This window comes from Ciona intestinalis, chromosome 4 (assembly GCF_000224145.3).
Source record: "Ciona intestinalis chromosome 4, KH, whole genome shotgun sequence".
Taxonomy (NCBI): Eukaryota; Metazoa; Chordata; class Ascidiacea; order Phlebobranchia; family Cionidae; genus Ciona; species Ciona intestinalis.
Window position 1 is genome coordinate 3,886,547 of NC_020169.2, and position 13,519 is coordinate 3,900,065.

General features: G+C 35.1%; 3 protein-coding genes across 3 annotated transcripts; 1 reads left to right on the forward strand and 2 right to left on the reverse strand.

Annotated features, from left to right (window-relative positions):
• Nucleotides 1–19: 19 nt before the first annotated feature.
• On the reverse strand, nt 20–1,422 carry LOC113474183 (receptor-interacting serine/threonine-protein kinase 1-like). The gene is made up of 5 exons (XM_026834113.1): nt 1,054–1,422; nt 562–787; nt 395–499; nt 270–336; nt 20–132 (listed from the first exon to the last, which is right to left on the reverse strand). Exons 1-5 carry the CDS (start codon nt 1,269–1,271, stop codon nt 20–22), a joined length of 729 nt encoding a protein of 242 aa, XP_026689914.1. The 5' UTR covers nt 1,272–1,422.
• Nucleotides 1,423–2,631: 1,209 nt separating this feature from the next.
• On the forward strand, nt 2,632–6,134 carry LOC100185673 (protein YIPF4-like). Its single transcript, XM_002127611.5, has 6 exons — nt 2,632–2,866; nt 3,504–3,662; nt 4,207–4,318; nt 4,608–4,734; nt 5,065–5,256; nt 5,712–6,134. The coding sequence occupies exons 1-6, from the start codon at nt 2,779–2,781 to the stop codon at nt 5,847–5,849; spliced, it is 816 nt and encodes a 271-aa protein (XP_002127647.1). The 5' UTR covers nt 2,632–2,778; the 3' UTR covers nt 5,850–6,134.
• On the reverse strand, nt 6,009–12,854 carry LOC101243248 (two pore calcium channel protein 1-like). Its single transcript, XM_004225985.2, has 16 exons — nt 11,830–12,854; nt 11,485–11,688; nt 11,021–11,149; nt 10,838–10,960; nt 10,324–10,544; nt 9,913–10,039; nt 9,686–9,841; nt 9,247–9,470; nt 8,697–8,867; nt 8,570–8,634; nt 8,179–8,333; nt 7,599–7,812; nt 6,947–7,037; nt 6,775–6,888; nt 6,584–6,717; nt 6,009–6,335 (listed from the first exon to the last, which is right to left on the reverse strand). Exons 1-16 carry the CDS (start codon nt 12,259–12,261, stop codon nt 6,205–6,207), a joined length of 2,691 nt encoding a protein of 896 aa, XP_004226033.2. The 5' UTR covers nt 12,262–12,854; the 3' UTR covers nt 6,009–6,204.
• Between the last annotated feature and the right edge of the window lie 665 nt (nt 12,855–13,519).

Consider the following 13,519-nt stretch of genomic DNA (forward strand, 5'->3'; position numbering starts at 1 on the left):
AGTTACTGTATGAATGAATTTACCTGTATGAATCGGATTTAACAGTCGGTTTTAGGTTTGGATTTTTGAAACATTCCGGTGCGATATGACTATATGTTCCTCTTATACCGCCGTTGTTTTCCCCATCTTTCGCTGTAAACAAAATTTCTTTGGTTTAACGAGGTTTGCGAAGTGGGATGGGGTCGATTTACTTTGCGTGGAATCAATTTTAATACTTCGGTTCTATTTGAACGTGGCGGTTGAAACAGCAGGCCATATTGGAAACTCACCTGTAAAAGTCGACGCTCTGCTTAAAACTGACAACGTGTGCATTTGTGAGAGACCAAAATCGCACAACTGAAAATGCATGTTGATTTGCATATTTAAGGATATAAAAATGCACTGTGAAAAATACCTTCACGTTTAAATCTTGATCTAAAAGAACATTTTGTGATTTGAGATCAAGGTGAAGTATTCTTCGTGGTTGTACACCATGCAAATATGCCATCCCGTTTATCACCTGTATAATAACAGTAAGCAAATTAAAACGTGCTAATAATCAGAAGTATGACATAATATTACCTGATACGCAATTCTTGTTTTAAGCGGCCATAATGCTGACACCAAATCCTTATTTTCGCGATCGTAAAACAATCTTCGAAAGAAGTCGGCACAAGAGCCGTTTTCAGCATACTCAACCACAATGGAGAACTGATTGTTGCTGAAACTCAATCCTTCCATTTTGATTACAAACGGAGATTCCAAACGCCATAAAATTTTAGCTTCATTTTTCAAGTATTTGTAGTCCCTGAAAAACGTTTATAGTATGGTGGGGGAAGATGGAACACTTTTTCCTTCTACTTTCTTGTAGAATTTAGTAGTAAGTAAAGAACATTCAAAGAATTATTAAACCGTATCCCCATGACTCATATAATAGACCGTTCCTAATTGTTTAAAACACGATCAGGACACTTGGATATTACGTGCTAAAGGTGTTCCATCTTCCCCCACTCCACTATATTTATTTTCATAAAAATACAGCTAAATGGATTGGATTTTTAAATGTAAATTTACCGAGTGCGCAATCCACCCCGTAGTAATTGCTTCTTCACCACATATTTTGCAGGCATCTGATTTCCTTCCTTCCGATAACAGCAAAGTAAGACTTCCCCAAAACCACCGCTCCCAATTACTTTTAACTGTATTAACTGATCATTTTGAAGTATCGGTATTTCATCAATTGTATCTTTTTTTACAATCTCTTCTGTTTCTGCAGATCGGGTTTCTTCCATGCTTTTATTTCAAGTTCGCTTTTAGTATACACTATATATGCAAATGGTTTCCTGTATAATTTTTTTATTTTTTATTTGTTTACATATATATTAATGTGGGGGAAGATGTGACACTTTTTCATTCTATTTCTCGTGTCATTTGGAAAGTGGAAATAAACAAAAAATATTTAAAGAAATAAAAAAAACATATATCCCCACGACTTCCATATATAGTAGGGTGGGGGGAGATGGGACACCGTTTACCCATATTTTCTTGTCCCATTTATTAGTACACAAAGAACAACCAAAGAATTATAAAACTATACCCTCACTACTCCCATAGACCGTAGTTCATTGTTTAAAACACGATCAGGATATTTAGATATTATGTGCTAAAGGTGTCCCATGTTCCCCCACACTACTATATATACTGTTGTTAATTGTTTAAAACGCGACTTTATTTGGATATTATGTGCTGTATAGGTGTTTCATCTTCTCCTACCTTGCTATACAGAAACTAACTTTTAACGTGTTAATTTTTCTCACCCATGTTAGATTTACAGCTTATCCAAGCTCAGCTAAAAGCGGCACTGACATAATAGACAATAAAACAGGGAAATTTCCTCCAACGCTTAAAGGGTGGGCTATAAAAACAATTTCTTCTCAATTTGCCTATGTTCTTTCTCTTCGGTTTTGTTTAGTAACTGAAGCAAGAGAAAAAAAGATTTCACTCCGAACTTGTACGGTAAACATTGAACAAAGCAGAAAGTCATGCTTATCTTTTGCCTTTGCGGATAAGTTAATAAATACCAATGCGGAATTTTGTATGTGTTGCACGATACAGTATATTCAACGTCAAACTAGTCGCAAATTTGCTTGGGATTGGCGATTTTGTTTATAGTTACACATAAATATAATTTGCATTTTGGTAAACGCCTTTGTTTGTTGGATTAGCCGCTGTAAGATTTTACCGAAAATAGTTGGGTCTCGCTAAAATGCAATTGGGGGTTTTAAATTTTTGTCAAATCAACTTTAAATGCATCAATGCTTATTACAAACTTATGTTGCATGAATAATGTTAGATTGAAATGTATTCTGCCATAATAGTTCCTGCGTAAACTTGTTATGTGGAGCCACAAAGTTTACTTAAGTTTGCAAACCTGTAAGCTACAGTTTATCAAACAAGGCATGTGTTATTAAAAAAATGATAAAAACAATTCGTTAAAACGGGCTTGTTAAACGGAATCAATAAAGTATACGAACCCGGTTTTTCATACTAGAACTCCCCACTTACTTTCTAATTCAAACCGAAAAGGCAGCACTGAAAATGTTCGACTCTGTAGCTCCCTCTAACCGCTGTGTTCGTGTAATTATAGTGGCAATGTAATACATGTATATTCAGTTTTTGAAAATTAAATTTGTCGCTCTCATTTTAATGTGCGTTTTACCCGTATAGAATTAATTAGGAGATAGTCTTTCTGTATAAGATTGTTGTTTCTGTTGTTTTTAGACTTCAATATAGAATAGGATGTCTGATTTTGAAGAACAAGTGTTGATTAGTCCAAGTTCTGTTACCTCGGATTTTACTTTTGTGCCACAAGAAGAAGGGAAGTATGGTAAGCAACAGAACTGTTATTTACGTTCTTTATTTAAATTACACTATCTGTTAAATGTGTTGTTGCAATTTTATACTTTTCATCATACCGCATTCCGTCTTCTAGGCTTACCTGCTCAGGCATAGCCCCATATCATATGTGACGTTGTTTAAATACCGTTAAACCACCAGTTGTCAAACGTAGAGAATCTAATTAGTTAATGTGGAAAATGATATATTTTGCCTTTGCTTTTTTTAAATACTTAGCAGTGGGGGAAAAGCTGTTTTGTGTACAACTGTCAAAACGTATGACGTCATTGTCTACCCTGTTGTTAAAGTGAAGGTGTGTCCTTGAGCAAGACACTTAACGGCAATTGCTCCAACCCAGTGGTCACTAATGGGTTGTCTAAATTATCACTCATACATAAAAAAATCCCCCAAAAAATAATCACCCACAAAGTGACATACATGGTAAATCAAAAGCTGGCACGAGGTGTTAAACCCGTGTTATAACAACTGTCGTTTTCAGGCCACACAAGGATAAAGTAAGTTACATTCATTTATTCATTCATTCAAGGTAACTAAACAAGCCGGCAGCCCTAATCTTAATCTCACATACATAAGATATTTGTTGATAATTTTCCACTGTTTTATTTCAGATACCCCAGCAAGCCTTAAGTACACCAGCATGTCAGCATCTACAGGTGAAGTAACAGTAGATATGATGGACCAATCTTTCTCAGGAAACATTGCTCAACCCAATAATACAACACCGGGTGGTGCTAATGGAACTTTTGGAACCATGCTTAGAAAACGAGGTATGAAAATTAATATTTGCTTAGTATTTTCACAATTAGAATATATGAATATATTTAAAATGTGTATATAAATATAAGAAAGCTATATATTACACTTACATCGTTACATGTATGTTTTAATGTTGTTTCAATGATTAAGTTAAATGTACTTAATATTTTTGTAGGTATTTTTAAAAATCTTCCTATGTTTAGTGGTAAATCACTGTGGAAAACTAGCATTTAGTGGATCATTTATGTATTTTTGTATTTTCCAAATATCAGAGTCACCAAAAATCTTCCTATTTTAAAAAAATCACAGTGTTTAGACGAAACCTTTAGCTTCCATTTGCACTCTGCAGCTCAAAATGTTCATACTTATGAGCTGTCAAAATTATTTCATTTGCAATGTGTTTTACACTTCTTGACTGCTTCCTTGTGCAATGTATTTTAGACAGCAAATTCAAGTTAAAGTAAAATCAATAGTAATGACAGCTACATAAGTCATTGGAAAGTCACTTCATATTTTTTTTACTTACCACAAATAACATCAAGCTGGTTGAATTAGGTTATGCTTGGCTTCTTGAATCTGATGAAATAGATGATGAAGATGGAATGAATGAGAAACCAATATTGGAGGAACTTGACATTGATTTGAAGGATATTTATTACAAAATAAGGTCTGTACATATTTTGTATTATTTGATGTATATTATAGCCTATGCCTATCCTCAGTACTTAATCTTTTAGTTATATTGATAAGGTAGTAACACTTACATGAAAAACGTGTATCCCTGTATTTTATATTATTGTCATTTAAAATTAAGTTTAAAACTAAGATTGTTACTCTTAATTTATATTCTTGCAAAATATAGTATTTTGTATGTTTGACTGCAACCTAAAATCCCAAAACAGTTTACGGATGCAACATTTTTAATGATATTTTAATGAACTTATTCAATTACACAGATGTGTTCTACTACCAATACCTTCCCTTGGCTATAATCGTCAAATTGTGCGAGACAACCCTGACTTTTGGGGACCACTTGTCGTTGTGCTGTTGTTCTCAATGGTGTCTTTGTACGGACAATTTCGGGTAAATATCATTCACTGCTTGATTTTTATACAAATTTAAAATGTTTTTAATTTTATTATAATTTACAATTTATTTTAGTATATTTTAGTAACACTGGAAATGAGAATATGTTTAGGTTTATTAAGTACTAGCAATTCTTACTGCCTAACTCTTTGTACAGTAAGTCAAGTCTTTTTAAATAGGACCCATTCTTTTATTTATTTTTGAGGATTTGGTTATATCATTTAGTAAATATAATTTTTTTCACTACAAAATTCCTATATGAGATAAATGCATGGATAATCTTCCCAACTTACAATGTTAATTTTACTTATCTTATTCTTATCACAGGTTGTTTCATGGATTTTAACAATGTGGGTTTTTGGATCTTTGATTATTTTCCTGCTTGCCCGTGTGTTAGGAGGAGAAGTTGGTTATTCACAATGTCTTGGTGTAATTGGGTATTCACTCATTCCACTGATTATTACAGCTGCTGTCTTAGTTCTTATAAGAAATACTGAACCTTTTGCGTTCATAGTACGGGTAAGCATTTGATATATAAAGTTGTTATTCATGACAAATTATATATGTCTGTTATTTTTTACATTGTATGTCTTAATGCATTATGCTCGTTGTCCAAGCTATTTACACTCGCTGTCTACTTATTTTTTTATAATTATACTTAAATTTTTTTCCTAAAATAACGGGACTAGTGTAGAATAAAGATTGGGCAAGTGAGAATAGGACTGTATTAAGAAGCAGTTTTTATTTTAGCCACAGTGAACAGTAGTCAGTATAGCATGTGTCTTTGAAACTCTAAATATAAATATAAAGAATAGTATTTTATCGGTTCGTTGTCCTTTTTTGAAGAAAACACGGTATTGTATTTTTGACGAGTATAAAACAGACTATCCAGGTTATAACGACTGTTTTTGCCCCTCTATGAGAGGATAAATATGTTTGCACTTATTCATTCAACTTTTAATTTTTCACTGTAGACTCTTGGAATATTTTGGGCCGCTTATAGCGCAGGTTCTCTTCTTGTGGATGACGCATACAAACAAAAGAAACCACTTCTAATTTATCCAATATTTCTGCTCTACATTTATTTTTTCTCTTTATACTCTGGAGTGTGAAATTTCATCTCTCGTTTTACCCGTTTTATTTATTTTCTCACGGTGGATTTTAGTATTCTTTCTATATCTACATGTTTTTTGCTTGTTAAAGTACCTACGGCAGCGAAGCACTAGTTAGAACAGATTCTCATTACACTTGACTGTTTTATTATAATTACATTACCCAACCGCTGTTTTGGCTTTTAGTAGCGCCTATTAAGTAGTTTCTATATATATATATATATATAGGAACCTATTTATACGTTGTTTTGCAGTTCATGCTAATACACTTGTTCTCATACCCAATCGTGTATATTTATAAACACAAAACCTTCGACATTGTTGAAAAAATAAGTTAAAAATCGAATTAGAGCCGTCATACAGTGACCGAGTTCCCTGTAACGCCATCTAGCGTCATTGGTTCTTCAGCATTTGCGAATTCGAATCCTTCGCCCTCTAATTCACCTTCGAACATTCGTTGCAACAAAACTTCAATGTTTTTGTGACCTGGTGTAACGTATATCAAAGTAAAGGTAATATGCGGTAACCTGATTTTTTCTTTGTCGTTTATTGTTACTACATTAGCGAACTGGAAAGAAAGCATACGGTGTAAAAAATAGGGCATCCGTGTTGTAACGACCATCGTTGCCCTGTCGCGCATGGATATCTACGTTACATTTATTTATTGAATTTCCACGCGCTTTGTATAAAACATATAAAGATTGAGCCAAAAATGTAGCCTACGGTCTAGATACCTTGGTTTATTCGGAACCGAATCTTTGGAGTTTCTTTACGATGTGGTTCTCGTTTTCCACTGTACTGGTCGTTGTCTCCCACGTCGAATTCATTGATCAACTCTGTTTTATCATGATTTACATCTGCTATATGGCTGCGAAATGGCATTTTCAATTACTTTAAAAAGTACGAAGCCATGTTCGTTACTTACTCGTTTGAGTTTAGGCCTAATTGTTGAATCGTTTTCTCCACCGCCGTTTCAATCGTAGTTTTTGACAATTGATATTCCAGTATAAATGCTTCGAGTACGAACGCCACAATAATGCTATAAACAAATGATGTTTTAAGCAAGCTTAAACTGCAAGAAATAATCAGGTACTTACTTCATAATTAAGATCACTACTATAAGATGGAAGAATATGAAGTAGACTCTTGCTGCTTTGCTCGTTACTAAAGAGTAACCCAAGGTGATAAGTGCGAATAGATAAGGAAATATAAGTGGTTTAAAATAGCACCTAAAAGAGGTTAAAACAGCGAAATTACAATTTAATGTTTTTAGTATAGCTAATTCGTTTTATTCTACGTGGATGAGGTTCTGCAGCGTGTCACGCCATGGTACCGGAGATTTATTGCAGAGTTATAACAAATGTAACTTACTTTATCCTTACGTGGCCGGCAAACGACAGTCGTTATTACACGGGTTTAACACCTCGTGCCAGCTTACCAGTTACCATGTATGTTACTTTGTGAGTGATTAGTTATTTTTAATAGATTTTATCATTTTTTTTATGTATGGCTGATAATTTAGACAACCCTTCAGTGACTATTGGGTTGGAGCAATTGCCGTTAAGTGTTTTGCCCAAGGACACATACGCCCACTATGGTAGCAGCGTCGAGCCTTTAACCCATTACCTCTCGTTACAGACAGGCGCGCTATAACCACTACGCCACGGCGCCGGAGTTTGCTAAAAAACTAATGCATACGTGTAGTATAGGCTAATACTCCAATATAAAACTATATATTTAAAAGGATATTGTGCCATTGATTAACAACTGTTAACTCAACAAGTGTAACCAAGGAATGTAAAATATCATTGAAGTTGTTATTACAGTAACCCATCCTCAGAAACTCTGAGCCTTCTAACTTTGTGTTGTTACAATTGTTCTCTGAAGCAGTTGTGTTAGGCGTAAATTTGATCTTACCACCAAAGCATTCCATGCCCACGATCGCGAACGCGTAATAGAGCATCTGTTGACGTAAAAAGATTTTATAATGTTTTTGTTTGATAGTCGTAACCTTTGTAACTGTTTTATTTAAAATGTTTTGTGGGGTACTTCGGTGTTAGCCTTCAGTTTTACGATTTTAGCTTTTAGCACACATAATACTGTGGGGTAAGATGGATATACCGTTAGATATACTATTCCATATTACCTAATCGCGTGTTGAACTGTTAACATTGCTCTTTTGAGTCGCGAAAATACGATTAAATAATTCTGTAAATACTCTTTGTTTATCACCAAATGATAGAATAAAAAAGAAAGAAACCTGGGCCATCTGTAGCTCCAAAAAATTAAAAAAATATTAAGTAACGAAAATTTTCAGAAATCGATTTACCAGTAATACGATGCCGTAGGTGAGTAACGAAGGCGCAATGTTTACAATTGTCATCACGATAATGCGAAATCTGTCGATGTTTCCAACAATTTTTACCAATCTCAAACATCTCATGACCATTAGAAAATCAAGCGCTTCCCGTGGAAACTGCGCAACTAGAAAGAGGGTTAAAATTTAAAACTAAATGAGAAAATTACAAGAAATAGTAGGTTAGGTTAGGATGATGCATATTTACATTTTCTTATCGTCCCATTTTGTTGTAAATAAAGACTATTTTAATAAGTTTAGAATTCTATTCTTTCAACTCTAATATAGCTTCATTAATGTTAAATTAGGATTAGGAAATATGTGCTAACGATATCCATCTTAGCGTACAGCACAATATACTTACGCTCGTCCAAACTTGCTTCAATGACTGTCGCTATAAACGCCGATGTAATGATTATAAAATCAAACCTAAAAACATTAAAATCAACTTCCTAGGAAACGCGACAATACATGCTTTAACGCCAAATTACCAATTCCAAAATCTGCTAAAGCTGAAATATTCCTTGGGACCAAGCGTGTACATTCTCAATAAAATTTCAACGATAAATATCGACAAGAAAAACCACTCCGTACTTTCCCAATCAAATGCAATACAAACTGCATTCATCAGTATCAAAAGGTCAAACAGATAAACGAAAGTCCTGAAAAGGAAAAACAACATAATTACTCGACAATTTTAAAAACCTAATTATAAGAATAGTAATTTTGAGATCGCAAAACCGAATACTCCGTAACATTACTTCCACACTCACAATACATATAAACCTGGCGGAAACAACATATACATAATAATTACTCGTTGCTTTTTTTGCTACCATCAGCTATAGGCATATAACAAACAGCTTTTCCTATAAATCTTTCATCTTTTAACAAAAGAGCTATGTACTTCTATAGTACAGTTACAACTCTCTGGTTTAAAACGAAGAAAATCTACGTTTTTCTTTTTCTACGAAAATCTACGTTTTTCTTTCGTTATTATATAGGTTGTATTGTTATATGCTATTTTGTACAAGATCTTACCAGTGCTGAACGCATTTCCTCACGAATTTGCTCGGTCTTGAAGCATATACTTCTGGTGCCCATTTTACAAATATATTAACTGCAGATTGGTCTTCAACCACGTACACGTTCATTAGGTTAGCGAGTTGAAGAAACTGTTTGAGTTCTATACCTCCATCTGCTGTAGTAGATATATCAACATCCATTCCATTTCGGTTGTGTAGGACCTCCCAGAATAGTGATATCTAAATACAATAGGAATAGTAGATCAGTACGTTTTAATGTATAGTACTGTGGGGTAAGATGGGATACCGTTAGCACTAAATCTCATGTTTTCTGATCGAGTCGTAAGAATACGTTTTTTAGTAAAAAATGTTTACTACTAAATGAGATAAAAATGAGAACGAGAATATGTCCCATCTTACCCCAACCTACTATATAGCACAGTTGGTGTTCATACCTTTGGAAACGATGGTGGGTAGGTTAGATTTTTCATCACCATAATCCACGAGTTGTATGTCACAGCCTCCTTTTCTCCTGGCATGGTGTCTTTTAATATCTCGAACGCATTTTCTAACTTCTTGCGTTTCCATAAAACGGCGGAACGAATTTCGGTCTGAAAAAATACTACATCTATGATATAGTTCGTTTTTCATATCAAATAATGCATCACCGTAAAAGCTTTACCTTGAGATGAGCTCTGTAACTGTTGTATATGACAGCGAGAAAGAGGTTCATGAAAATATAAGTGTTGATCACAATGTAAGCAATGAAGAATAAAGCAAACCATGGACTGTCATCGTATGCTGGCATCCTGCGAAATGGAAGCATGCGGTTATATTAGTATATGGCGTATTATTATACTCTATGGTTATCGTTATATAGCGACATCGGGATATCGGAATATCTTTGGCACATAACATCCAAATAACCTCATTGTGTTTTAAACAAATAACAACGGGCTATAGAAGCCGTGAGGCTTTATAATTGCTTGAATGTTATTAGTTTTCTACCAAAGGGAAAGAGAAAATCGAGAGAAAGTTTGTCCTATCTTCCCCCATCTACTATATATAAAACAACCCAAGGGCAAATACATACATGACATCTGGACTATTTGCTGTCGTTACAAGGACGTATAAATCGAAGAAGGAATCCCAATAGTTTCGGAAGTAAGGTTCTCCGCCTCTGTAGTAAAGATCACGTAATTGGAAAAGCTTGAACGCAAGTAATGTAAAGAGAGCAATGCTGAAGAAGAAGAGAATCAAAACGTTGATGATTTCCGGTACTGTGTTCCGAATGTTTCGAAAAGCTCGTCGAACCTGGTTAGATAGATTGATATGACTTTTTGTATTGCGACGTTGCATATTTTAGTTAGCGCGTCTGCCTATCTATAGCCCAGAGGTTACATGTCAAGGCTCGGCCGTGCTGTGGCAGGACACTTCAATCTGCACCTAGTGGCCCCTTACGGATTCTCTAAATAGCAGCCATACGAAGTGTATCAAACAGAACACTGTTTTAGCGATTGTCGGTGCCCCTTGCCAAGGGGAATTTAATGTTTTTATGCATTGGTTTTAGTAAAAGTAATGGAAATTAAGGCTGTATGATAACTGACCTGCCTACTTTCATTCATGTTTATCATAAATAGTGGTCTCACAACTCTTGAAACCCGGATAGCTGAACCTTTTAAAGGACTGTTGATCATCCCAATGTATATGATCATGTCCATAACAGTAACCTGCAATTTAGGCACATTAGAAACACATTTAAACATTTTGACTGGAAGCATTCTGCTTACCACTATAGTGAGTGCAATGACGATATTCTTCGGGTCTGTAAGAAGGGATCTTCGCGGAACAAAAGTTGATAACTGGTACATTCGAAGACATATGACGACCAAACAAAAAACTTCCATCAGCATAGTTGCCTGTGTAAATCAAATCGACTGTGTGTATACACTTTGAAGTGTAACATGACCCAGGCAGCTTTAACCGGTTCCTACACGGTCTGTGTAGCGGGTAAACGACAATCGTGATCTGTTTCATATACACTTCGTACCCACTTACGAGACTACAAGTTACTAAATATTTGTGTTTAGTATGGCTAACAATTTAGCCAACCCACAGGGCCCACTGGTTTAAAGCATAGGCTATGTAATACGTGTACACATCCACAATAATGGTAGCATTGGGCCTCGAACCAGTTAACCCTGGGCTATTGGCAGACTAACCACTTTGCCACGGTATCGGACACCAATCTTACCCAATACGGCAAGGCCAGCCCTGGCACTGCTGGGTCTTCAAACAACCCAATCAAAAGAAGCCACCACATAAATATGACGGTCCCCCACTGCAATAATCGACGGCTGTAACGTCGGTAGTTCAGTAACGATTCCTTGTCAATGTTGTAATCCATAGTTCTTCCAAATCTGGCATCTTCTATATAATTCGCCGCGAGTAAATAGTTCTGTGGTTGAAGTATATATTGTTATCAGCAAAATGAGAAGACTGTATTGAAGAATTGGTATGTAAACTAAGGACACATTTTTTTACTCCAAAATATGTTTCGCTATATGTATGGCTTATACATCTATTAGCTATATATTACCTTTTCTAGCGCGGAATCCCTAATATGATCTTCAGCTACACTTCTATTGTTTGGAGCAGTTTCTTTCCCAATCTCGCTATGTATTTCATCGTTCTCTTTCGATATTGTGTTAACATGCTGCGTTACAAAATCGTCCCCAAAAGTCGTTGGATTTGAAGCAGTTACCGAAATTCCTTCGGTAACAGGAAGTTCAGTAATTTGATCGTCGTCTTTGCCTGAGAAAACTAATCCATTTGCGATTATATCCGAAGCTGTAGCATCGTTTTCCGAATTGGTTATTACAACTGGTATACTGTGTAGTTCAGTCATACTAGCTATATAACTTACTACCGGCAAGTATAACCAGTACAGTGTCAAGCGCAATATAGCATTGGTATAGTTGTACAGCAGTGCATATGACACGGAGATATCGCATTCGCAGTAAGCAAACATTTAGCTGTTAAACATTAACTGGTATGCATGCAGTAAATAGTAGGAACGGTGATACATGCATTTGTGTATCGAGTATATAACCCCATCGCTGTGAAATATGAGTCTGGCATACGTCATCGTGTGTATATAAAAACACATAGTAGTGTGGGTCAAGATAGTCAGCACGCAAAATATCCCGTATTTGCTTACCGTAATTTTAACAATTAACAACGCTCGTCTTTACAGACGTGAGGATAAGTTAATATAATTCTGTAAATATTCTTTTTTTACTAACAAATGGGGGCAATAAACAAGATAAAACATGAACTAATTTACCCCAACTTTTAATTGCGTATAAGGTATTTTGTAAACTATACTCGTTTTATTTTTAGCGCATTTCAAGGAATCTTATTCGCTTTTAAATTTCTATCAGCCAACAGACTGTCATCAGATAAATCTAAAATCAACAGCGTAAATAATTACCCGCAGCGTTGTACAGCTCAGGTGACACATTTTCTTTACAGTCTTCGGTGTAATGTATATACGTGAAGGTCATATTCTGACGTGCCAACCAGATCACACAATTCACAACTCTCATACTTTAAAGGCAAGCAAGCGTGGTGTTTTAACGCCCAATACTTACATTCATTCATTCATTCATTCATTCATTCATTCATTCATTCATTCATTCATACATTCATTCATTCATTCATTCATACTACAGAATGTTACGGTTATCATGTTTTCGGATAAGTGTATTTTCGGTTAAGTTTTAGAAAATATTATTGTATATGCCCTGTGAATTATATTATTTTAAGTGTACTTTTTGTACAGACTATGCCCTGTGTGTTGTGTATATAAAACCACTATGTATATAAGTATGTTTTATGCGTCGTTAATCTCTATATGTGATACCACTGACACACACAAGCTCATTAAATCGGACTTTCTACCATCGTTTTTGCGGTGACTTGAATACATATTAACAGGCTTGTTAAACATGGTATAAAACTTTTTTGTCAGTAGGGTGTTTTGATAATGGTGTTTATCGCAAGAAATACATTCAGTAATGAACATTTAAAAACAAGTAACAAATGTTAATTGTAATTTGGCTGATAATTCTTTCGAATAGCTTCTGGAAATCAAGCGTTCAGACAGGGTAAATACGCGGGCGGGTATTACGTGCACAAAAGAAGAAGTTCGCCTTTTTTCTTCTGTGTTCTTGCTTTATTCGTGCCAGCGCTGCTATTTTCAGATTTTTAGTCGCTGTGGACACATG

What these genes read in the sequence shown, in the direction of transcription:
- LOC113474183 (XM_026834113.1), bottom strand. Translation starts at nt 1,271, where the DNA reads ATGGAAGAAACCCGATCTGCAGAAACAGAAGAGATTGTAAAAAAAGAT. An exon ending in AAACAAGAATTGCGTATCAG is followed by an intron (nt 500 to 561) that starts GTAATATTATGT and finishes GTTATTATACAG; the next exon opens with GTGATAAACGGGATGGCATA. An exon ending in CAGAGCGTCGACTTTTACAG is followed by an intron (nt 133 to 269) that starts GTGAGTTTCCAA and finishes TTTTGTTTACAG; the next exon opens with CGAAAGATGGGGAAAACAAC.
- LOC100185673 (XM_002127611.5), top strand. Translation starts at nt 2,779, where the DNA reads ATGTCTGATTTTGAAGAACAAGTGTTGATTAGTCCAAGTTCTGTTACC. An exon ending in CTTTGTACGGACAATTTCGG is followed by an intron (nt 4,735 to 5,064) that starts GTAAATATCATT and finishes TTCTTATCACAG; the next exon opens with GTTGTTTCATGGATTTTAAC. An exon ending in CTTTTGCGTTCATAGTACGG is followed by an intron (nt 5,257 to 5,711) that starts GTAAGCATTTGA and finishes TTTTCACTGTAG; the next exon opens with ACTCTTGGAATATTTTGGGC.
- LOC101243248 (XM_004225985.2), bottom strand. Translation starts at nt 12,261, where the DNA reads ATGTTTGCTTACTGCGAATGCGATATCTCCGTGTCATATGCACTGCTG. An exon ending in GGGATTCCGCGCTAGAAAAG is followed by an intron (nt 11,689 to 11,829) that starts GTAATATATAGC and finishes CTTCAACCACAG; the next exon opens with AACTATTTACTCGCGGCGAA. An exon ending in TCATTGCACTCACTATAGTG is followed by an intron (nt 10,961 to 11,020) that starts GTAAGCAGAATG and finishes CCTAAATTGCAG; the next exon opens with GTTACTGTTATGGACATGAT.